Source organism: Chlorocebus sabaeus, chromosome 12, assembly GCF_047675955.1.
Source record: "Chlorocebus sabaeus isolate Y175 chromosome 12, mChlSab1.0.hap1, whole genome shotgun sequence".
In the NCBI taxonomy this organism is placed as follows: domain Eukaryota; kingdom Metazoa; phylum Chordata; class Mammalia; order Primates; family Cercopithecidae; genus Chlorocebus; species Chlorocebus sabaeus.
In genome coordinates, this window is record NC_132915.1 from 99147092 (window position 1) to 99174503 (window position 27412).

Here is a 27412-nt window from a genome sequence, read left to right on the forward strand (position 1 = left end):
ATGGAAAGATAAACACCGAATTATTACAGTGGTTATCTCTGTGTAGTATAATAACCGATGATTTGTATTTTCTTTTCATTCTTTTTTTAATTTATTTTTGCTTTATCTATAGTTTCTACATGTTTTGTCATGAACGTATTACCCATGCAGTTTTTTAAAGTTATACTAAAAAAGAAATCATGTTGTTCAAAAACTTTCAGATATAGTAAGAAACTGTGTTGAACGGAATAGACCCAGATGGTAACTATGCTATTTTAAGTTTCTCCTATAAAATTCCCTCTCACTGAGTAATTCAGATCATGGGACTACAAAGGTTATTTACCTAGACACAAGACTTTAGAACAATAATTTTATTAAAATCTATGGACTCAAGTGTATTCTAAATAATACTTTAAGATTTTCCAGCCTTTATATATTGTTTAAAGAAAGGAAATCCATTAATGAAAAGGTCCTATGATCATCCTTGGATTGTGTAGTTTAAATCTAAAGAGCCCAATCTCATAGAAATTTAAGATAAAATAAAAATTTAACTCTCCTGGTAGAAGATGAAGCAAAAGACAGAGTTGGAAGATTTTAATATTTTTTAAAATCGTATTTAAAAGTCTTGAGATCAAACACAAAGCAAACCATACCAGTTCTCTTGGGTTCTTATACTATAAGATCTCATTACAAAGCATCTCATTATACTGATTATCCAGTTCTATTCCTGGTCACATTATGTCCCCTTTATTCATAAAGATGTATCAGATACCTTGCTCTCTACACAACAAGATACACTGCAAAGGTGTTACTATCACTGCACTGGGTATTTCTATTCTATTGTACTTATCCTCATTCAAAGACTTTAAATAAAAAAATTAAATAGATGTACTTAAGCAACATGCTTTTATTGTATATGGTATTTCACAGGTGGAAGGTTTTATAAAGTTGTCTTATTCAGTGTAATCAAGAATGCTTTTATTTCAAAGCTGCTTTTAAAAGTATACCAAATTGCATATTTGAACTAAAAATATAAGGTGCCCCAAAAAAGCTACAAAACATCTTCAATATCTCTCAAGATAGAAACTAGAATCCTGAATGTATAACCTAGAACTAATTATAAAAAATATGGCAACATCAGAACTTCAGCACTACCTTGTGAGTGAAATCGTTCCTTCTACCCCATTCTATGCTTGCAGAATGCTGTCAACTCAAGATGGTAGAGCCAACTGGCCAACCTTAACTCACTACCTTCATCAGCACCACCCTCACCCTTAAGTCCATTTCTGCACGTGCATCTTCTCCTTCCAGTACTACCATAACACATAATTTCATCATCTATTTCAAATTCCAGGAAATGTTATAAACTTCCCTCTTCCCTCTTTTTTGTTACACTGCTTCTTGACTCCTGAAATAGCATTTTTTTTAAAAGTTCACAGGCAATCCAAAAAGGATTTCCTAATGAAGTGCAGACTGTAGCATACCTCAAAGTGAAGAGTATAATTTGTGATAGGTTTTCTTCCTTATTTTGTGTTCATTTTCTCCCCAAAGGTAACACCCCAAATCTAGCACCAATATTTTCCGTCCTACTTCAATAAATTTTAGTTTTTGTCTTTGGTTCCTAATTACTGCTTTTCTTCCCTTCTAAAAATTCATTTATCTCTTTCAGTAAAAAGAACAGTAATAATATGTTGAACAACTCTGAAATAAATTTTGTCATGTAAAAAATTAATTACGCATTCCGAACCTGGTCACTGTAGTCCTCCGGGAATTGCCTCTGCACCTCAGGATCTGTAAATAATTGACAGATAATATTAATTGGCTTTGGATTAGTGAGCAAGCAGAGGATCACACATTAATATTTGATCAGAAGATGATAGCAGCCCTGGCAGGGGATCCAAGGGGGGCAGCTGAGGCTGCTATGTTGATGAGCACAAGGAAGGACTCGGCAAGGCACTCCCATTACCCTCCTCCAGAAATATAAAAAAGAAAAATTTTAAAGACCTGATGCTACTGTTAACTTTAGACTATTACCTAATGCAAAAATCTTGCCAGCTGCAAATTGCCCTCAATATATTTTTCCAGAGAAAACGAGTCTTAAACCTGCTTGACTTTTCTTCTCTAATCAGAAGCCTCCTTTGCATAGTTACAGATGTGGGCTTGATAAACCACCTTAAGCACTGGTTCAGACTGGGGAGAAAGGGGGAGCGAGAGAATTCTTTCAAGGAATAAATGCAAAACTCATTGCTTTAATAAATGAAATCTATCCTTCTCAAAATGCTTATACACTCTTATGAAAAGGCAGATAAAACTAGATGGAAGTTTTCTTCAAAAGAGAACCAATGTTTTTGGCTTGTCAGTATAAACAAAATATCATGAAAAAATTATGTTCCAGCTGACATAATCAAACTTGCTCAGAAACTATACAAATACACAGGGGAAAATACCTTTTATGACCACCTATTTAAAATGGAGTTACTAAAGAGATCACTTTATTCTTAAATCACAAGCAAGATGATTCAGTGCCATCTTCTGTAAGTCAATACAGAAGTGAAAAAATTAAAAGCTATTAGCATTCCATTTACTATCGATTAGGAAAACATTCAATCATTTCTAATAAAGAAAAGATCTGATTCCTTGGAGACATGTTAAGGGAAGTGATCAGAGGTCAGAATAATATCTATTTGAGAAATCATATATCAATTCAGAGGCTTATGGAAAATCACAGATTTGAGGGTCTCCCGTCTAACAGTGATCACGATATATGCTACCCATAGCTACCTTTAAATACAACACTAAAACACTAATTTACATCCCTGTGAAAGTGAATCCATGTAAAAGTTCACTGCAGTCCATTTCTGCAGTGAATAATCAAGAAGAGAAAAAACTAAGGGCCTATTCACAAACTACTAGGATCCTAGAAATACCAGTTTTCAAGTCATTACAGCCAATGTGTATTATTTTTTAAAACCCAAGACTAACAACAAAAGCAGGAATATTCAAAAGGTTACACCAAAACCTTTTGAATATTCCTGCTTTTGTTGTTGAGTGGTGCCAAAAAATTGAAACTCTCTGCAAGTGATTTCAAATCTTTACGTGTCTTTTGGTTGGCTTAAAAGCTGGGAATCAATTTCTTTCTTCACCCTCATCTTCAACTACTGGGAAGGAATCGATGTGTCTAGACCAACTAGAGAACTCTGGAGTAATGCCCCTGCAGTACCAATTCAGGGCTTCCCTGGTAGGCAGCAGCTTCTTCACTTGACCCGTCTTTGGCCCCAAGGACTGAAACTGCCCAAGGACTCAGCCCTTGTGAGAGAGGAGGCCAGCGGGCACCAAGAGTGTGACAGGAAAAGGACTAGGCCAGCAGTGAAGAATTCACCAGCAGGAGACAAAGGGGCAGCCTGCTGCCCAACAATCCTCTACCAGTGTGCAGTGAGGGGAAAAGGGGGTGAACAAAGGGAACAAGGGGCCTAAAAAAGAGGGCAGTGGCTATAATTTCTAAAACATACATAAATAACTTAAAATTTGGTCCAGAGACCCAAAAAATGCAGCTCTAAGCCACTGAGGGACATAATAAAACAGGTTGGGAAAGCCACTAAATCATCTAAGGCTTATTCTTTTTCTTCCAATTGATATGTGGTTTAACACTTATTCTTTAACTACCAAACTTCATACAAAAATTACTCTCATGCCAATCGTTACTATCATGCCCTCTTTCTTGCAGTAATTTGTGCTTCTTGGGAACTACAAAATACCCATGAAAACAAAACCAAAGATTACTTTTCTATCACCATTTTGTGAAAGACTATATGTCCGAAACCAAAATTTGTAGTATATTCTTCAATTTTTAAAAATACCATTCTTATTCACAAGTGGCAGATGGTTCTTAAATCTTTTCAGTCAACTATATTAATAAGAAATCATAACAAAAAAATCATATAAAAATATTTTTGATTAACATATACAACATAGAATTGAAAAAAGCATGGGAAAATCAATGAAAAGAAAAAAAAAATCAACCTATCTTAACACATTGAAGATAAAGATGACCATGGAATGCCAAAAAGGAGGCCATTCAAACTGTATTATTCCAAATACTGCCTCAATGGAAAGCAACATAAACACCATCAATTAAATTCCTTCAATTGCCCTAAGACTCTCTAAAATGAAATTACCAGGTTTTAACAGAATAACGTTCCAAGATAATACATGCATTATTAGTTACTATGATTCAAGCATACAACTTTTGGTTTCTTTTCATTAAGGCCTCTAACATTTACAAAAAACAAACTTCATAGGTCTTTAACATTCACCAAAGTAATATAATACATTTTTTGAAAGAAAGGAAGAAAAGCAATGCTTTTTAAAACCAAGTCAACCTATAAAGTTCCATTCAATCAGCTCGAAGATTCAGTCCGATAGTTCATAAAACTACGAAAGCCATTTTGGAAAGATTAACACAAAAACTGCAAATAATTTATTTGAATTTTCTTAAAATGTCTATTTAACACAGGAGGCTGAAATCTTTTTTCACACTGAGTCAATCGCAATGCCATAATGTCACCAAAATATCGACATTGGAAACATCTGAGTTAAAAAGGTCCAAATACAATCTGCTTTTCTCAAGCAACACAACACCCGCCTTACTAACAGTTTCAGCATGGCACATGTACAAAACCTAGCACCCTGCAGTTAAGCAAACCGCCTTTAAATTTTCTGTCTGGCAGCAATCCACTTGCGTGTCTGTATGTTTTTACAAGTACTCTATGTATTTCATTGCGTCAGCTGCATTTCTTTGAGTTTTAAATGGTCTGGGAACATTTTATGAAATGTTCTATATCTTTATATGGAAAATAACATACACTGGAAAACTGCATCGGTCTAATATTTATATATCTATTTCTTTATCCACCATTCAATGCTATAATTGCTTATGTTCCAAAACACCTTCTCACATTCATAAGCTCACCATCAAATGTAGTGTCACCAAACAGCTAACTTTCAACACAAAAATCTGCAGGGAAGAGTACTACCACAGAAGAAAGTAACATAATTTGCTTAGGCAATTGGCAGTAAGAATAGAGTAATCAGCGTATGTCAAGCTTTTTCCCCAAGAATTGTCCCACTGACAGAAAATTAAGAATCTAGTGGTACATAGCACACCCTTCTTTCCTTATCCTTTTCTCTCAACAACTTTCTCCTACTTTAGGCAATAGATAACTTACAAACTTAAAAAAATCAATGCCATCAACTCCCAGGAAAATACTTTTCAACACGAAAAAAATACTGTATTTAAAAATCTTGCTAATAATACGTACACTCTAATAAAGTCCATGCATCTCTTAACCAAAGAGGCAGGTGGCTCTCAGACAAGGTTTCATATCATGTCATTGTGATGTCACAGCACCATGGCCATCAAAGAGGCTGTCCCCACAGAAACGTATGCATCACTTTCACTGAAGCATTTCCATATTTAAACACACACATTTCACAGTATAGGACTCCCAAAAGCACAATCTCACTCAGGCACAGAACATGACCATGCTTAAAAAGCCATGTCTTCACAGCAGGAAAAAACTGATCTCCTAAACAAACATGTCTAACATTTTTTTCTTTTAAGAAAGGCTAATCTGCTTCCACCTCAACAGTCTATGCTTTCCAGTCTTCTCCTATACATACTTTTAAATCTTTAAGATATACCAGATTGCCACAGAATGTTTAATTAATAGAATAAGAGTGTGGGCAAGACTTACTGGAAAGGTGCTATAAATTATTTTACACAGGCTCCAAAAACCCTGAGTTCTGCCTTAGGCTTAAAGTTCCTAGAAAACGTGGTAGACAGATCTTTTACAACAGAAATGCAAAATAATTCATAAAAGTGCTGTGGTTATGTATGAGGGCTCATTTGTACATTGGTAACTCGTATGTGTACACACACACACACCTTACCAAATTATTTTCCTGTTTCCCTTTGTCATACCAATGACTTCATTTAAAGAGTCATGACATATTTTTAAACTGATTAAAAAATACACCGACTTCATTTTGTACAAAACACATAACAACTGCATACTAACCAAAAGCCATTATCTCCTATAATAGGACCTCTTCTAGGAAATTTAAGAGAAACTGCAAATGTAGCAGTTAACACGGGAATCTACACTGCTTTCACTTTTAACATGTTAGGATTTCAGGGCAGAAAACATTACATTTAATGCCCGCTGAATTTACCCAATCATTATCTCTAGGATATTTCAGTCAATAAGAGACAAAATATTGAACATATTTAAAACTTACAATTACAAAATCTGCCCTTTAAAGAAGCAGGACTTTAACATCAGCTATAAACCATATAATCTCATTGTTCAATTTCATGGAGTTTAAGATACTATCTTCCTCTCCCCACAACCATAAATGTTAATCCAAGCTGTAATCAGATTTAATTTTCCAGATGAGAAGATGGGAATATGCTGCAAACAGGATAACAGTCCACTACACTGCCCTTTCACTAATGACATTTCCAAATTTTATATACTAAAAATGTAGACTTTCAGAAAATAGTCTAAGAAGTTGTATAGTTTGAGAACAAGCTCAAATTCTCCCCAAAATACACTCAGAAATAAGCTTTCTTTTAATCCTCAAAAAGAAAATGTTTGTATTACACAAAATTAAAGTTTCTTGATAAGATGACTGCAAACTGGACTGCATTAAATATAGCATTTCAAGGACACTAGTAAACTTACTAAAGCTACAAAAACTCAGCTTCATTTATTTTACATTGTAAAATACCTGACTCATTAGGTTAGCATTTTGTAATAACTAAACATAATTATTCTAGTAAATTATATTGTTTGATTGTTAAAATTTACTTGTTACAAATAATATATTTTTGAAAAGAATGTTTGAAATGTTTTATAGAGTTTAAAAATCACCAGCATGTTTTCCTTTTTTTGACAATGAAACATAAAGGTTTAGGTTGTTTTTCCTTTTAAATTTTTTTAACTAAAAATCAGTCTTTTCCAAAAAATATTGATTCTAAAATGCAGATCTGACTCTAAAATTTGAAAGACATGCAATTCACAAATTAGAGAAAAAAATCATTTTGAAGTACTATAAATGAACATTTATTTGGATTCCATGTACAAATGAAATTTGTTACTCAAAAAAAATCTATTCTAGGTATAACTTTTTGCTTTAGCACATGAAGGCTGTAAGACATAAAAACTTTAAATCATCCCAATTTTTAACCATGAGTCTAGTCTAGCATTTTCCCCCAACACTGGCATTTAAAATATAATCAAATGCAATTTCACAGCGGCCAGCCTGATAACATAGGAACAGTTAACCATCAATACCCATAATAAAAACACAAATAACATTATTCAAGGAAAGAGAGCAAAAACCCACCTCAGTATGGCAAGCAATGGAGCCATTCACATGCCAGATTCCTCCTCAGACTAACATATTCTGCCTTTCAGACATATCCTGCTCCGATGTGACTATTTATGCATAAACAGCAGACACTGACCTATTGTTTTCAGTTGTTGAAGTTATGAATGTAGTACAGTTACCAATTAAGTGAATCAACAAGTACTAAATGCATCAGCTGTTGTACAAATAATGAGTCCATTGACATTATACAGTAAAATCTAGGAGTTTTATCTTTCTTTCCGAAGAATACGGAAGGATTTTAACTAGCAAAAGCCACTACTTACTGATAGTTTGAAATATTTTCCATAACTTCATCTACAAAAGGAATATAAGTCTGATCTTTAACCAAATTTATGCTACGTGAATCCAAAACTCAAACATAAGTGAAATTCCAAAGGGAGCTTTAAAATGCAAAAGGAAGGGTAGGGTATGCTGGAGGCAAAAAAAAATAAAAATAAAAAATAAATAAAAAGGATATGTTCACTTACATTTACCTTTTTCTCTACTATCTTAGTTTTCAACTTTCATTATTACTTAAATTTAAATATTTGGAATTCTTAAAAATTACTTCAAAATTATTGGAAACAATTCCTAAAATCTATCAAGTTGATAGTTAATTATAGATGAGGTTTTTTTATGATTATAATCTCAGGCTTCCATGTAATTTCTCTATGAGTTAGGATTCATTTTATCCCACTTTTTTGAATGAGTAACCTGAAGTGTCACAGTTTTATGCCAGTATGAATAATTACTTTATACTTTGCCTAAACGACAGCTGTGCCCTTTATGTATTACAAATATGACATCACTCCATATGGTCTTCATAAATAGATATATCGTATCTGTCAAATTTGGTGAAAAGAGATAACTTATTTACTCAAATATAAAAAACTATTGATGGAACACCCACTATTTGCCAGGCACTGTGACAGGCATTTTATAGAAAATTTCTGATTTTACCTTCCTGACAAAGCTAGGCTATAGAGACTATCAAATCAATTTTATCATAGTTAAAGAAAGCAATAGGTTATCACTTGTCCAAAGTTAGAAAATTAGTAGTCACTTGTAGAACAAATGCTCTGCTGTGACTGACCCTGCTGATAAATAAGCCACAGTCCTCACCCTCCAGGAGTTTACAGTCTAGCCCTAATGGAGAACACAGAGAATTAAACAAGCAGGTACCACGGGGCTTGGTAAGTGTGATACTAGGAATTAATTAGCACAGGGGCATCTGACCTTGTCCTAAGGGAGCAGAAAAAGGTTCCACGAAGAAGTAGTAGAGCCGGGGTAGAGTCCAGGACTAGATCAGGGCTCATCCCATGACACACTTCTGAAGCGTATACAATATAGTGAATAGGTCTGTTGTGAGGCCAAGTTCCATGTCTTACTTAACTTTGTCTCCTACAAAATGTCTTAACTGTTATAAATACCGAACAAATATTTGGAGTGTAATAGAATTAATAGAACAAAAAAAACTCATTAAACACCCTGTGTCTCCAAGTGGATAAAAGGCCAATTTCCAAACATCCAAATGAAAACAAGCCTTTGAATGCTACAGACTTCCTAAAGATCACACTGGCATGTCGTAAGCACACAATAAATATTAGTTGTTTTTATATTATTAACCCCAATGGAGAAATAAGCAAGCACTATAAATTCGATGACTACAGATGTATAGGTGTGCCTCAAATTGGAAATACATGTGTTCCTGAAATAAACTTTTATAAACCCAATTAAAAATTTCCCATTGCCTTCTACTGCTTACTTAGAAACATTATAACTTTATCAGAAACTGATTTTCTCTACATTGTCAGTAGTTCCAAAATCCTTAAGCTACAGTTTATTTGCCTCCTGGCATCTGTTTTGCTAATGATCTGTAAACATCAAATACACTAGGGACTCTCCCAGATTTACAGAAACCCTGAGGTGAATCTGTATAAATTGAAGGACCGTTCTGCTAATTCTTTTGCTTTCTAAGTTTGCATACTGGGTTTCAGAAACAGAGTCCCACTAAACATTTTTGCAGTAACAATTATAATACTACCAGCAACCTCTTATTGAATGCTTAGGTATACCAACCATTGCCATAGGTGGCTTAATTTATTATCCTATTTAATCATAATGACTCTTCCAGGTAAGTAGAAGTTCTCAATTTAATAAATAAGAAGAGTGAGGCTCACAATGAACAAATTCACAAAGTAACAGAGCTGGGATGCAGCCTGAATCCATCAGGCTCCAAAGAATCCAACACTGGCTTTCCTTTTTGGCTTTATTTATTTACGTCCTCCTGTTGATCTGTCTTCTAGTCATTACTGTGACTCAACAATAAGAATACATCTGGACAAATAACTGCAACATGCTGTCATGAAATAGGCCTTAGCAGATTATGAATGAGAGCTTTCCAATTTCTTTATTTATAGTCCTTTGCCAAGTTCAGGATATAAATAAAATGACTCCAAAGTAACTAGCACTCTATTCAACTAGTAAATACAATATTTAAAAGATGAATTCATATGAAAAACTTAGAATGACTTTGAAGGCTAGAGTTATCCTTATCTCATCTATGAAAAAAAATTTGCTAAACAAATAGAGTAAATAAGAACACAGAGAAAATGTCTTCCTACTTAAGAAAACATGTTCCCGAGTACCTCTAAACCACAATGAGAACCCCAGTGCTGGAGTTCCCATTCATACAGGAGAGACAACGTGGACATCTCTGCAGGGGAAGCACATGCCCATCAAACAGAGCCTTCCTTATACCAAAACCCTGCCTTCCCCACTCCACCCTGCTCCCAGGGAACAAGCCACTGCTGCCTAGCCCTTATCTGTACCATTAGAGAAGCAGTGCCTATGTCCTTTGAGACTTTTGTTGTTGTAAAATATACACACGATTTACTATTTTGACCATCTTTAAGTACCACGTTGTGACATTAAGTACATTCACATTGTTGTGCCACAATCACCACTATCCATTTCCAGAAATTTCTCATCTTCCCCAACAGAAACCTGGAACCCATTAAATACCATCTCTTCATTATCCCCTTCTCCCAGCCCCTGGCAACCACCAATCTACTTTCTGTCTCTATTAATTTGACTACTCTAGTTACCTGATATAAGTGAAATCACTTAGCATAATATCTTCAGGGTTCATTCATGATGTCACATGTGTCAGAATTTCCTTCCTTTTTACAAATGAGTAACGTTCCGTTGTATGTAGATATCACATTGTTTATCGTTCCATCAATGGACATATGGGTTATTTCCACCTTCTGGCTATTGTGAATAATGCTGCTATGAACATGTGTGTACAAATGTCTATTCAAGTCCCTGCTTTCACTTCTTTTGCGTATATATCCACAAGTCAAATTACTGTATCATATAATAATTCTACATTAAATTTTTGGGGACCTTTACCATTTTTAATGTTTTAAGACCTTTAGGTAGGAAAGCTATCATAACAGCCTACAATCCTTAGTGCAGACATTAAGACTAACCCAGCCCATTTCATCTCTGTGACTGAAATATAAATCCCTAGACCTGGCCAGCTTAGTCATTTAACTTACCCACAAAACTTGACATGCTCTGTTCACCTTTCTCATCTTCCCACTATCCAAATCTTTCAAAAGATGCACTTGGGCATCACTCATAAATGTGGCCAATTGTATATTCCTATATGAATTAACAGTCAATCATACCAACACTTTTTAAAAATTCAAAAGACAAATAACTATGTCCTCCATCAAAAGTGCACTGAATTTTTAATGAGGTTGCCACAGGAACAGCAAAACTGGCACACTCATGTCCATGGCTCTCCAACTCACGAAACTAACTTGCTTTGGGCACTCCTGGTCAGCCAAAAGCAAAACGTGCAACCTCTTCTAAGCTCCCTTTACATCTTTATCTTCTTACTGCAACTGAATGCTCGCTTCCTCTGGGGTCCTTTGAAGAGTTGGATGTTTCTTCCCTACCTCTCCTCCCACTGGCCTGGAGGTGGGATAGACAGCCTGTGTTCATTAGAGTCACTTACAGGCCATTCACCTTCCTTACTCTCCAAAACCCTAGATTTTTACCTCTGGTCACCAGACCATGCCCTCCTCCCTACCACCACCAACACCGCCACCATCACCACTCTGCTTTGTTGTCGCCTACTAATTCCAGGGTTATTCCTCATCCTTGAATCTTGTGGGTCATACTGCATTGCCACTGACTCTACCACCACTCCCACCACAGTCTTCCCAATTTTACTATTCACACAGATGATCCTTCCAAATCCCGGAACTCTTGATTCCTAGGCCACTCCCCCCAACAATCTCACCCTCTGCTCCTACGGTCACACCCTAAACTCTACCACTACCAATAATTGAAACCCCTGTAGCAATCGCAAGTTTCAAGCATCTCAGTCTCCAACCATGATCCACTTCCTCTGTTTCCATTCATCCCCTGTAGCACTCTTCCTTCTTCTATCCCACAGGGGCATACACTCTATCCATGTTTTCATTGCCCTTTTTTTTTTTTTTTTTGGAAACAGAGTTTCACGCTTCTTGCCCAGGCTGGAGTTCAATGGCACAATCTAGGCTCACCACAACCTCTGCCTCCTGGGTTCAAGTGATTCTCCTGCCTCAGTCACCCGAGTAGCTGGAATTACAATCATGTGCCACCACGCCCGGCTAATTTTGTATTTTTAGTAGAGTCGGGGTCTCTCTATGTTGGACAGGCTGGTTTCTAACTCCCAACCTCAGGTGATCCGCCCACCTCAGCCTCCCAAAGTGCTGGGATTACAGGCATGAGCCACCGTGCTCAGCCCTTTTCACTGCCTTTTATCCACCTCAGGTCTACACCATTCTCCTTACATAGCTTAAATTCTATTGTTATAACTGTTCCTTTAAACACATTCTCAACTGACTTGTGCCTCTTTGTCATCCTCTCTTGGCAAACTCCAGTCCTTGTTAAATCCAACTATCCGCCTGCACCCATATAGCTCAGAGGGGGTCCATGTTCATAACTGTTCCATGTCTACTTGGAAACTCCTGACACCTTATAGTTTAAGGCATGTGGCTGGACAAAAACACACAGCTATGCTGACTAATCTCACCTTAAATCTGTGGTTATTAACTGTGAGCTTTAATACAACTCAGTAATTATACCACTTTTTCCTTCATTCATTCACTTTCTCTGTCTCCTTGGAGACTATTTTATACTTTCTCCTCTTCCCTCCAACCTCAAACCTTCTCCAACCTCAATTGCCACTCATTCCCTTACTTGCCACTTCCCTGAGAAAACAGAGTAATCAGAAGAGAACTCCCACAAGCCCTATCACCACCTCTATTCTCCCACCACCTCTGCCCCACAGACTCTGCCTTCGTCTTATTACATGTGCCCCTTGCAAAGGTCCTTTGTCCACTTGTGAAGGAGGATCCCATCCACTCTTTCCAACTCAGACAGAGCTGTACCAATCCTCCTGTTTTATTCATTTTACCTCTCTATAGGATCTTTCCCATCAGCATAGAAATATGCTGTTATTTCTACAGATATTTTTTAAAAGGTCAAGCCCACTTTCCAACAGTTACCACCCCATTTTTCTCCTTTTCTTTTTAGCTATATTCTTTGAAACAGTGTCTATACTCACAGTCACCACTTTGTCTCCTGTCTCCTCCTACTCTCATGGACCCATGACAACCAAGCTTTCATCTCACCACTTCTCCGAAACTACTCACATACCAACAGCCACACCAATGACCTTCTTTCACTGCTAACATCAATTATCAATCTTTAGTCTTGATCTACAAGCACCATTTCGCACCCATGATTGCTTCCTCCTTGATATAGTTTGGCTGTATCCCCACCCAAATCTCATCTTGAATTGTTAACTCCCACAGTTCCCATGTGTTATGGGAGGAACCCGGAGGAAGGTGATTGATTTATAGGGGTTGGTCTTTCCTGCGCTGTTCTCCTGATAGTGAATGAGTCTCATGAGATCTCATGGTTTTAAAAATGGGAATTTCTGTGCACAAGCTCTGTGTTTGCCTGCTGCCATCCATGTAATATGTGACTTGTTCCTCCTTGCCTTCTACCATGATTGTGAGGCCTCCCCAGGCATGTGGAACTGTAAGTCTCATTAACCTCTTTCTTTTGTAAATTGCCCAGTCTCAGGTGTGTCTTTATCAGTAGTGTAAAAATGGACAAATACACTCCTGGAGTCACTTTCTTTTTTCAGGAGGCTTCCAGAGCATCCCATTCTCCTGCCTCACTGGCTTCTGCAGGCTCCTTGTTGATCTCTCCCTATTGAAGAGCCCCAGAACTCAGTCTTTGGACTTGATTTTCTTTCCTTTGCTGGTCCTCTTTCAGTCCCATCACTTCAAATATGCACTATTGACTTTACATTTATTTCTCCAGCTCCTATCTCTTCCAATTCCAGACTCATTTATCTAACTGTCTACTCAACATCTCCACTTGACATCTCAAATTTAACATATCCAAAACAGAACTCCTGATCTTTCTCTCACATCCCAGAGCCAATGTATCAGTCACTCCTGCCAACTAAACCTTCAAAATATATTCAAATTCTGACCATTTCACTCCATCTCCACCACTACCACCCTGATTTAAGCCACCATCATTTTCCACCTGGATTAACTACCAATAGCCTCCTAACAGGTCTTCCTGCTTCTGGTTCCAATTTCCTGTAGTCCGTTCTCAAATAGCAGCTAGAGGAATCCTGTAAAACTCAATTCAGGGCCTCCTCTATAACGTCCTCCCTTCACCAGCATACCTCTGCACTCACTTCCTAACTCTCCTCTCCTAACTTTGTTCCCACCTTGCTGGTCTGCTTGCTGCTCCTCAAACACACATGCCATGCTTCCACTTCATGGCCTATATCCTGACAATTCACTTTGTCTGATAAAATATCAAGGAATAAGGCATGTGCTATCAGACTTTATTCACAAGTTAGTTTCCCAATGAGGCCTTCCCCAACCACCTTATTTAAATTTATAATTTTCCTATCCTCACCATTCCTCATTCCATTTTCCTGGGTTATGTCTCTCTTCAGTGCATTTCACCATGCAACATACTATATACAGGTTGAGTATCTTCTTTTTTTCAAAATGCTTGGGACTAGAAGTGTTTTTTCAGATTTTTTTCAGATTTTGTAACATTTCATATACATAATGAGATATCTTGGGGATGGGCCCCAAGTTTAAATGCAAAATTTATATTTCATATATACCTTATACACATAGCCTGAAGGTAATTTATACTTTTTTTTTTTTTTTTTTTTTTGAGATAGAGTCTCACTCTGTCACCCAAGCTGGAGTGTAATGGCATGATCTCAGCTCACTGCAACCTCTGCCTCCTGGGTTCAAGCAATTCTTCTGCCTCAGCCTCCCAAGTAGTTGGGATTACAGGCACCCACCGCCACGCCCAGCTAATTTTTGAATTATTAGTAGAGTTGGGGTTTCAGCGTGTTGGCCAGGCTGGTCTCGAACTCCTGACCTCAAGTGATCTGCCCACTTCGGCCTCCCAAAGCACTGGGATTACAGGTTGGAGCCACTGCACCGTCGTATATAATATTCTAATAACTGTGTGCATGAAACAAACTTTGTACAATGAACCATCAGAAAGCAAAGATGTCACTGTCTTAGCCACCCATGTGGACAATCTGTGGTTTGGCATCACCATCATTCCCACCTATTAATTTATATGCTACCAATAAGCAATTATTTTCTTGTACCTATTTACATATAAGTACCTAACAGTAAAAAATATGACATACTGGTTTTGGGGGGTTGTTTTTTGTTTCCACACAAAGTCTAGCTCTATCACCCAGGCTGGAGTACAGTGGCGCTATCACTCCTTACTGCAACCTGACCTGAAAGGTTCAAGTGATTCTCCTGCCTTAGCCTCCCAAGTAGCTGAGATTACAAGCACCCGCCACCATGCCTGGCTAATTTTTGTATTTTTAGTAGAGACAGGGTTTCGCCATGTTGGCCATGCTGGTCTCGAACTCCTGACCTCAAGGGATCCGCCCGCCTCAGCCTCCCAAAGTGCTGGGATTATGGCCACCATGCCTGGCCAACATACTGTTTGTTTGTTGCTTTATTGAGACAAAGTCTCGCTCTGTCACCCAGGCTGGAGTGCAGTGGTGTGATCTTGGCTCACTGCAACCTCTGCCTCCTGGGTTCAAGCGATTCTCCCGCCTTGGCCTCCCGAGTAGTTAGGATTACAGGTGCCCATCACTATGCCCAGCTAATTTTTGTATTTTTAGTAGAGATGGGGTGTCACCATGTTGGCCAGGCTGGTCTCGAACTCCTGACCTCAGGTGATCTGCCTGCCTCAGTCTCCCAAGTGCTGGGATTACAGGCGTGAGCCACCGTGCCCAGCCCTGACATACTGTTAATAGAGTGAAAAAATAACATGTTCAGAGTAACTTGTGACATCACATCAGCACTCAGAAAGTTTTAGATTTTGGAGCATTTTGGATTTTCAGATTAGGGATGCTTAACCTGTCCTTACTATCTGTTTTCCCCTACTAAATTATATGCTTTATAAAGGCAAGGATCTTTGCTTATTTTGTTCACTACTATATCCCCAGCACCTAGAAAAAAGGCCTAGCATATAAATACTGAATGAACAAAAGAAAGAATGAAGGAATAAAGGGAGTAATACCCTTTCTTCTCAAATACCTCTTTTGGCAACATGTATCAAAAGCACTATCAATGTCCACACTCTACACCCTAGTAATTCCGCACCTCAAAATTTATCTGAAGGAAATAGTCTGAAATGTAGGTACTTTTTAAAATTTTTTTCAAGCATCATTGCAAAAATTGAAAGAGTGTTGTTCAAGTGATGCAATATTTACATCACAATGACGTGGAAGTACATCATTGCATTATGAAGAATTAACTCAAAATACAAAGATTTATCATACTGTAATAGCAATTATCATTTTTAATGTTTTAAATCCAGACTAAAATTAACTCATCAAAATATCTAGCCATGAGTGAGTTGTAGGATTATTGGTGATTTTTTTTTGGCCTTATCTTCTGAATTTTCTATATTTTTAATAAGATTCATAAATTTTTTAAATGAACTTTGCAAATAAATATGTTCCTGGGAAATTAGATTTACATTACAACAGTTTATAATGTCCCCATCTGCCTCTTTCAGGAATCCATCCCTGACTACGTCAGCCCACACTTGACTGGTCTCCTCACTAAGCTTCTATAATATTCGCTACTTTGGCAGCATAATAAATGACTAAGCACCGATTATGCACCTAATCATTTCGTATCTTAGACTGTTAATTCTTTCATTTAAGTACTTGTCTCCCCAGTAAGTAAAATAAGCCACTCCAATGACCAGAACCCATGTCTCCTTACCATCTGTGCTCTTCCCACAGATAAAGGCACCAGACTTCAAGCACAGTGCACAGCACAGAGTAGGCTGCCTTCCATACATGCTTGCTGAATTGAATTCTATCTGAATTGCCCTTATTAAATTTCCTGGGGGAGATTAATTCAGGGGCACTTCCAGCCAACTCTCCTTCAAAAGACTACTCTGTGCCTACTCTGTGTCACACACTGTGATAAGCACAGTCCATGTCATGCCACTTAAGCTTCACAACTCTACAACTCTACAAGGTAAGTATTGTTATCCCCAGAAGATCAGGAGAGATGAAATTCCTGGCTCATACTCATACCAATAGTAAAGGCAAAAGCTAAGATTCAAACTCAGATTAAACTCTAAAACCTATAATCTTGGCTGGGCACAGTGGCTCACGCCTGTAATCCCAGCACTTTGGGAGGCCAAGGTGGGAGGATCCCTTGAGGTCAGGAGTTCAAGACCAGCCTGCCCAACATGGTGAAACCACGTCTCTACTAAAAACACAAAAATTAGCCAGGCGTGGTGGTGGGCACCTGTAATCCCAACTACTCAGGAGGCTGAGGCAGAATTGCTTGAACTCAGGGGTCAGAGGTTGCAGTGAGCTGAGATCATGCCATTGCACCCCAGCCTAGGTGACAAGAGCAAAACTCCATCTCCAACAACAACAAAAACAAACACCAAAAAACCTATAATCTTTTTTTATTATTATTATATTATACTTTAAGTTCTAGTGTACATGTGCACAATGTACAGGTTTGTTACATATGTATACATGTGCCATGTTGGTGTGCTGCATCCATTAACTCGTCATTTACATTAGGTATATCTCCTAATGCTATCCCTCCCCTATGCCCCCTCCCAACAATAGGCCCCGGTGCGTGATGTTCCCCTTCCTGTGTCCATGTGATCTCATTAAAACCTATAATCTTAATCGTTATGCTTACATGGCAGAGGTTATCAGCCTTTAGCATGGATCAAAGTCACCTGATAGGCTTGATCAGTTTCTGTTTCAGTAAGTCTAAAATAGTGTCCAAAAATTTGCTTTTTTTTTTTTTTTTGAGACAGTCTCACTCTGTCACCCAAGCTGGAATGCAGTGGCAGGATCACAGTTCACTGCAGCCTCAACCTCCTGGGCTCAAGCGATCCTCCTGCCTCAGTCTCCCAAGTAGCTGGACCTACAGGCAAATGCCACCATGCCTGGCTAATATTTGTATTTTTTTTTTTGTAGAGGCAGGGTTTTGCCATGTTGCCCAGGCTGGTCTCAAACACCTGAGATCAAGCAAGCTGCCTGCCTACTTTGCATTTCTAAGAAGTTCCCAGGTGATGTTGATGCTACTGGTCTGGGGGACTACGTTTTGAGAATTACTGTTACACAGACTTGTTAAAAAAACAACAACAACAAAAAAAACTAGCAATAGGAATCCACTCATCAAAGTTCCTTAGAAAAGGTGAGACATCTTCGACTCCATCCTTCTAGTCTCAGCTCAGGTTCTATAATACTTCCCAGTGAAAGTTCTCAAGCCAACCACCCCACACTGGCAGGTTCAGTGCCCCTACTATGTGTTAACCCTAAGCGTTCTGCAGACTGGCTCACTCTATCTCTCTCACAACATTCTGTGGGCCCTCCAGTATCACAGAAGCTGGAAAGCTACAAACTATTTCCCAAAAGCCCCTGCAACTAAGATCCTGGGTATGATTTAGGTTCTGCCAATCAGATCCACCTAATGAGACTTGAAAGCTCAGGGACGTGGGGAGACAGGAGGCAACAGGAGGAACCCATGTTTCTGATACAAACCTAGAAGGAACAGCACAACAGTTTCTATTATCTTCAGCTGGGCCATGACTGATGCGCCCCCTGCATGTTCCTCTGAGTATTTATTTATTTTCCTATCCACTATGCCTAGAACAATATTAGACTCATAGCACACAATCATTTTTAGTAAGTTTTTAGAAAATCACAATAGCCATTATAATATTTTAAAGATTTGGCATGAATCTTAAAATGTTGGACTGGAATCAGCAGACCTAGAGTCTGCCACTATCTGATCTTAAATACATCTCTGAACCTGAATTCTCTCACATATAAAATAAAAATGTTTACTGAGTTTTCCTGACTCTAAAATCCTATCATTCTATGATCTAAAAGCCTGAGACAACTCATTGCTTTGGTAAAATATCAATGCCTGTAAGTATCCTATAAAGGAAAATGGCCCTGAGGAAAAGTACTTCTTTCTGGTTTTCTGTGTAGCCAAAGACTCCGTAAAGTTAACAATCCTCTCACAAAAGAAAGAAAACAATATTAAAGTTCTTTCAATGGAGAAAAATTCTAAATTTAGGCAGCAGTGGCTACTTAAATGTCATTCTATTTATGCTTTCTTAAATTAGGAATTTAGGAAGTCTGAACACTGAAATAAGCATTTCCCAGTAAGAAGTAATTAGCCTGATAATTGTCCTCAACTAGACCTACACACCTGACATGACAATGAGAATTTCTTTTTTTCTGGTCTTGAGACGGAGTCTTGCTCTGTCACCCAGGCTGGAGTGCAGTGGCATGATCTCAGATCACTGCAACCTCCACCCGCTGGGTTCTAGCAAATCTTGTGCCTCAGCCTCCAGAGTCGCTGGGATTACAGGCGTGCGCCACCCTGCCCAGCTAATTTCTGTATTTTTACTAGATACGGGGTTTCACCGTGTTGGCCAGGCTGGTCTCTAACTTCTGAGCTTGATCAAGTGATCCGCCTACCTCAGCCTCCTAAAGTGCTGGGATTACAGGCATGAGCCACCACGCCCGGCCGAATCCCTGAACCTTTTTATCCATCTTGCTTGAAGCCTGGACTAAACCCTGTTATACATTCAATCTGCCCTCTCCTAATCACAGCCTCCAAAGTTGAGCACAATTCTCAAAATGATGGAACACCAGACTCAACACTTTGCCATCTTGAAAGATGCCAAAAAAGGGATGCAAATAGGTGCTTAAGTTTTATAATCCTATAACTCATGTCATTTTTCCCCATAAGACTAGCACAGGTTAGAAGTGTGGTAAACATCTGGAGACTGAAGGATCTGGGGAAATAAGCAGTCTCCTATAATTGATAACTAAGAGTATGGTGGGATGTAAAGTAATTTGGTACAATTTTCTGCAGCATAAATAGAATGAATTTTAAATTTCCATGCCTTGTAATCCACCAATTTTACTTCTAAGAAAGCATCCACAAAACTCAGGAAGGTCATGGTCTTCTACAAAGAAGTTCATTACAGTGTTGTTCAAAGCAGTGAAAACATGAAACCACCTAAATTTCAATCAACAAGGCAATAGTTAATTAAATTATGATAAATACATACATGAAAATATTATAGTCATTAGGATGGATTTAGGAGGATGTGAAACTGGAATTCTCATACACTGCTAGAGGAACAATAAATTAGTATAGCCACTTTAGGAAACTATTTGACGATAGCTAACAAATTAAACATATATCCACCTTGTGACCCAGCATGTCCACTCTTAGGTATATACCCGAAAGAAATAAGTGCATTTGTTTACCAAAAGACAGGTACAAAACTACTCATTATAGCTTTACTGAAAATAGTAAAACAAAAGTACTGATCTAAAGAAGGATGAATAAATTATAGCAATTAGAAAGAACAAATGCAACAACATGAATAAATCTCACAGACATATTTTTGAATAAAAGAAACTAAATGACCCCATTTAAATGAAGTGCAAGAACAACTAAAACTAATATATGGTGATAACAATCAAAACAGTAGTTACCTCTCCGGACGCAGGAGGACAGGATAGGATACTGACTAGGAGGGAGAACAAGATAGCCTTCTACGGTGCCACAAATGATCTCTGTCTGGGTAGGGGTTACACACATGTATACATTCACCAAGGTGTACATTAAGATTTGTGGGTTTACCTCTTTGCCAAACATCCATCAATATATTTTTAAAATAAAGTGATTTATAAATGACATGGAAAGTTGCCCTTTTTAATAACTTGTAACTGGACCTCTAAAATATAGTGATGTGTCACTTAACAATGAGAATGCACCCTGAGAAATGCATCATTAGGCAATGCTGTCATTATGTGAATATCATAGAGTGTACTTAACAAGCTTAGAATGGTATAATCTACTATACATCTATGCTATACGGTATAGCTAAAGCACCACCTTCCACCCCTTATCCCATTATCCTCCTCCTTCCCTTTCCAGAAGTAACCATTTTTTAAGGTTGGCATGCAGTCTTTCCATCCATACTGTTGTACTTTTAATATATATAAACGCACCCATTATAAAACAAAGTTGTTTTGTATTTTTAACATTTATATATCTGATATTTTGCAGATAGTATTTTAGCCTATTTTTCTAATTCAAAATTATGTTTTTGAGAATTACTCATGTTGCTTCAAGTAGATTGGATCCATTCCTTTTAATTGCTATAAAATTCTTCTATTCGGGTATATAATTCTTTATTCTATATTAATAAGTCAGAATTTATCCATTTTTTCCCTGTTGATCATTTTTCAGGATTTTTCAGTTACAAAAAAATGCTATGAACGTTTTTGATTATGTCACTTTGTACACAAATGAGACTTTCACTGCAATATACAGTGAGTGGAATGAGTGGTTGCTAGGACGTGAGCTCCTTCCACTTCACCAGATATTATCATATTCTTATCAACACTGGTACTAGTCGATTTGTTACATTTTCTGCCACTCATGTATAAAACACTATCTCAGGATTTTAATTTATATTTCTTTCATTTTAGTGATAGAATCATAATCTTTTTATATGACTCTTAACTACTTGGATTTATTTTATTATTTCACCTAATATTTTTTGCCTATCTAAAATATTTCTTTCTTTCAAGTACCTTATGTATTCTGGATCCTAAGGCTTGCAAAAATTTTCAATCTAACAACTGTCTTTTTATTTTGTTAATAGTTTTTTTTCCATACCAAAGTTTCAAATTTTAGTGTACTCATATCAAGAGTCAAGTCTTTTTCATCATAGTTTGTGGTGTTTCTTTGTGGTTTTTGGAAAGGGTCTCACTCTGTCACTCAGGCTGGACGGCAGTGGCATGATCACGGTTCACTGCAGCCTCGACCTCCAGACTCAAGGGATCCTCCCACCTCAGCCTCCCCAGTAGCTGGGACCACAGGCGCATGCCACCACGTGCACCTATGGTCTCAGCCAATTTTTTTGGTTTTCTGTAGAGACAGGGATCTCACTATGTTGTCCAGGCTGGTCTCAAACTCCTGAACTCAAGCAATCTTCCTGCCTCAGCCTCCCAATATGTGGGATTACAGGTGTGAGCCACTGTATCCGGCTTTGTTTGTGCTTTTTTATATCTTAGTCAAGAAATCCTTTCCTACCTAAGACTTCTAAAAATATTTTCACATTTTCTATGAACTTCTGTTTTTTAATGTACGTCTTTAGTTGTAACTTATTTGTATCAAGGTTGTGAATAGGACTTTTTTTTTTCCAAATGACCAGTCAATTCTCTCTCAAATAGAAGAACTGCCTAGTGATAATCTTTTTATTCCTAACTCCTAAGCAGCTGGCAAAGCCCTTCTCATTAAAAAAAAAAAAAAATTAGGGAAAAGGTATACTATTTAATACTTAAATATGACAAGTCATAACTAATGACATTTGGTAGGACAGACCATACCAGAATATACTGAGTCAACTTTACTTAGACCCAAAAAAAAAGACCTGCATTCACCATTATCCAACAGAAAAGCACAATGAATCCAAACAGATACTGGATTATCTAATAAGTAAAAAAAAAAAATTAGGCAAAAGTAAAACAGACATTTCTACCAGCTTTTTTAATACTCATACCAAGTTTTAAGAGTTTCATGGAGACACACAAACAAACTTTTTACCTAGCCCTCAAAATTCACAATCTCACATCAGTTTTCCACTCCTTTCCAAAGCTTAGATTTAGAAAAGGGCCACTTAGGAAAATGCTTATCTTAATAGTTACAGCATTAAGAAGAGAAATGCCTAGCTGATACCACTGCAATCATCACTAAATTTCATTGTGATATTCTTGCATAAACTAACAAAAATTATTTCACTGATATAAATCCTATATAACTACTTACAGATTTTTACATAATGTTACATTTACCATAACAATTTACATAATGTAACTAGTATCAAGCAGCTAAATTTGAATTCTTTGTTCTCTTGAAAAAGAACACCATTTTAGGTTAATAATATGTTTCTGAATATGACACTATAAGGTATTCTTAAAAGGGTAGGTAACATGGACATTAATAATTTACCAAATAAATTCATTGTGATCACTTCTATTATAAAAATTCATAGGAACTCTTAATAAAAGCAAATGTTAATTTAATATTTTTACCCCTTCGTCATCCAGCCATCTATTAGAACCTAACTTATGGAGAATATCATTTTTAACAGCATTTCTTTGCAAATGTTATACTGTAGCTGCTCTATAATTATCTTTCAGGCTGCAAATTTTCAGCATTCTACATATTTTACAGCATATTTTATATATACTTAAAAATGTAAACTCAATGGTCAAGTAAACAAAAAAGGTACTCTTTAGTTCAAAAAACATCATTAAGCATAATAAATTCAATTAGACACAGTATGAGGTTTTCCTCAAAGCCATACAATAATAATACAAGTATTGTATTGTTCAAATATTCTCATTGTTATATAGCTTGTCACATTTCACTTTTAATAGGAACTGACTTAAAGAGACCTTGGAACAAAAGTATCCTAACCAAGTAGCAGTTCTCAAAGTGTCATGCTAAAAAAACATTACTCTCCAATTCACACAATCCAAACAATCAAATCAGAGAACCACTTCTTTATTAATGGAAAAATGCACTCTAGTTTCCTGTGTCCAAGTGATGCTACCTAGAAAATACTTAAACAAGGAAAGCTAAAGATGCAATCATTGGAATAGCATCAATACTAATAAAATGTTTTTAGAACTGATCAATTAGATATTATTCACTAAATGATAGTTTTGAGAGTTTAACAATAATTACAATGTTTGCTGAAAGCAAATGAAATTAAAGGAATTCCTAATGCTGACAATCTTCTTCATTAAAATATAAAACTAAAAACAATTCAACCTACAAAGACAAAATCCCAATAGAAAAAAAAAAAAGAGATGTAGTTAGGCGGGAAATTAAATCTTACTCAAATTGCGGGTGGAAATAAAACAGTACCTTCATAATAAAGAGATCACAAACAGCTGTATTCTTTACAATTATTTGTTCAAGATGTAATTTGCTCTCCTGCAGTGTCAGATGCTAATGCAACTGAATTTATACAATCTAAGCATTGTCTACAGATGCACCTTTTGTTTTTAAATCAGCAGGAACCACTGACCAGCAGTATTCCTAACTAATCAGCAAACATGTAAAGTCTGACATCCCCCCCGCAAAATACACATTAGAGCACAGAATTGTCTCAATAAATTCACATGACTACAAACAACTTTAACAGACTAAACAAATTCTACTCAAAAAGGATCAGAAAGTCTGTCACTGCAAACAGCCACTGTGCTATAGACGAGAAATAACTTTTAATAAGCCCCTTTCAAAAAATTTGCAGCCTGAAAGATAATTATATAGCACTTGCACTATAACATTTGCAAAGAAATACTGTTAAAAATGATATTCTCAATAAGTTAAGTTCTAATAGATAGCTAGGAAAGGAAGGGGTAAAAATATTAATTTAACATTTACTTTATTACTTAAAACTAAACAGTTTTAGTGTACTAAAATCACATTTTCTAAGAAAATTCCTAAAAATACACATTATGATCTATGTAATTTTCCAAACTGACCATATTCTTCTTTATGTATAACATTCTACAATGTGAGGAGGCTAAAATATATCTGTAATTTAATATTTCAGGACAATCTAGAAGTCTGTACAAAACACAACCTAACTGCTATAATAACTGCTATAATAACTGAAAAAGAACAGAAAACTTACAGCTACATGTTCAAAGAGAGTAAGCAGAAAAAGAAACAACAATTATCAAGAACCTGTTTGGCATGGGCCCCCCAAAGTGACTATACTTTTTTTTTTTTTTGAGACAGTATCTCACTCTGTCACCCAGGCTGGAGTGCAGTGGCACAATCTTGGCTCACTATAGCCTTGATCTCCTGGGCTCAAGCGGTCCTCCCACTTCAGCCTCCTACGTAGCTGGGGCCGAAGGCTTGCACCACCACACCCGACTCATTTTTTTATTTTTTTGTAGAGATGGGGTTTCGCCATGTTTGTCAGGCTGGTCTCGAACTCCTGGGTTCAAGTGATCTGCCGGCCTTGGTGTCCCAAAGTCCTGGGGTTACAAGTATGAGCCACCGCACCCAGCTGAAACCAAATCTTCCAAGTTCACTGATTTCCCCAAGGTCACGCATCTATTAAGTGTCTGAGTGAGGATTTAATCTCAGGTTTGTATGATTCCAAATTTCAAACTTTCATCTGCACCAAGTTCTCCCCACAATAAAATGGGTGATACAGTCTTCCTGGTCTAGCCGGAAAGGTTAAATGCTGTGGATGAAGTTTTAAGGGAGGTTTATAAATCAACTTCCAAATCGTTTTACAAACTTATTATAATACAACATGATCCTTTCTTAAATTGGGAACGTTTGAAAGAACACAAATCTGTGAGTTCATTAACAAATATTAGAAATCAGTTTGGAAAAATAATTACCTGGTCCTCTCACACTACTCTTGAGGGCCAATGAGTAAGTCATTTCAATAATGTCTTGAATAGGACCAAATGCAATGTCATTTTGAATTCGCAAAACTCTGTACAACTTTCCAAGCTCTTTCATATTCTTTAGAACTCATAAAGTCCTCCAAAAACTCCATTGGAAGGGTTAAAGGAACATAGTAGATACATAAAAGAGGAAAATAGAGAGGCACTGTGAATGCAGACCTGTACCTGCCAGTCCCAGGGCTAACTCCATCCCTGTACCTTCTCAGGGGCAAAAATACGGCCACTAGAAGGTAAGGACCCACAGACAGCTAACTAGTCTCTTATCTGCCGTCCCTTCTCAAGGCCAGAGGAAGCAGGTCACTTTCTGGCAGAATTCCATGGGCTCCAAAAAGGAAATAACACTCTGCTCCAGTAATACCCAACTTCTCTATAATAACCCCAGGTTATTATCATCATTTCAAAGATGGCAAAATTGAGGTTTAAAGCCTAGATGATCTCCAAGGTCAAAAAATAAGTGAAAAGGGACAAGATTTGTACCCAATCTTTGTCCCTCAAGATCAGAGATTATTACCTTCCCTAGAACTGTTTTGAGCCCTATGAAAGATGACTCGTCTTTATTCCAAATTACAATAGGCAATGTAAAATTTCAGTGGGATTTCACTGTAGGAGGTTAAAAAAGATAAACACGTTGGTCCACATGCTGGGTGGGGGTTAAGGCAAAATAGATACTTTTATATGAACACTTAAAAATGTTAATCATCCACGTGCAAGGTATAACTGTAAGATAAGGCAACCAACTTTTTAATATATTAGAATTTTTACATGCAAATGAGTATTGCCCTCACAAGGTAATAACCTTAATGAGCCAATGCACGTATTTCAATGTTAAATTATTTTGGGAGTCCCCTTTTGAAAACTTCCCTCAGAGACTTCAGAATGTTAACTCAAATTTCTCATGTTTTCCTAGTCAGAATATAAAGGATACGGTCCTCTGGAATATGATTAGGTATTACATTATAAACATGTACTAACCCTTTGACCAGGTAATTCAACGTTGAGAAATATACTAAAAGAAAATGCTGGCTGGGTGCAGTGGCTCACGCCTGTAATCCCAGCACTTTGGGAGGCCGAGGCGGGTGGATCACCTGAGGTCAGGAGTTCGAGACCAGCCTGGCCAACATGGTGAAACTTCATCTATACTAAAAACACAAAAATCAGCTGGACTTGGTGGTGGGCGCCTGTAATCCCAGCTACTCGGGAGGCTGAGGCAGGAGAATCACTTAAACCTGGGAGGCAGAGGTTGCAGTGAGCTGAGATCACGCCATTGCATTCCAGCCTGGCCGACACAGTGAGACTCCGTTTAAAAACAAAAAGAGAAAGAAATATACTATAAGAAAATGCAAATAAATGTGTATAATTTTTTGGTCATTATAGTATTATTAATACAGGTTGAGTATCCCTTATCCGAAATGCTTAAGATCAGAAGTGATTCAGATTTCAGATTGTTTTGGATTTTGGAATATTTGCATATATATCATCTTGGAATGGCACCCAAGTCTAAATACAAAATTCATTTACGTTTCATACACACCTTACACACATAGCCCGAAGGTAATTTCATATGTTTTTAATAATTTTGTACATGAAACAAAGTTTGTGTTAAGTATGTATGTGTGGAATCATCCACTTGTGGCATCATGTCAGCACCATAAGGCTTCAGATTCTGCAGCATTTTGGAGCATTTTGGATTTCAAATTTTTAGATTAGTGATGTTCAACCTGTAATAACAAAACTATTTAGACTACTAAGTGTCTTATAAGGGACTGATTAAACAAATTATGATGCATTTATGTGATAAACCACACTACATCCATTAAAAGTCATACT

General features: G+C 37.2%; 1 protein-coding gene across 12 annotated transcripts in view; it reads right to left on the reverse strand.

The window, feature by feature from the left end:
- DENND1A (DENN domain containing 1A) overlaps window positions 1-27412 on the reverse strand; it is a 543199-nt gene that overhangs the window by 405987 nt on the left and 109800 nt on the right. For 8 of the 12 annotated variants that reach the window (XM_073021910.1, XM_008006322.3, XM_008006314.3 and 5 more), the window contains exon 3: window positions 1727-1770. The exons of the other annotated variants lie outside the window; for them this stretch is intronic. In XM_073021910.1, the coding sequence (XP_072878011.1) occupies window positions 1727-1770 (44 nt within the window). The remainder of the gene's footprint in view (window positions 1-1726; window positions 1771-27412) is intronic. 12 annotated transcript variants of the gene reach the window in all.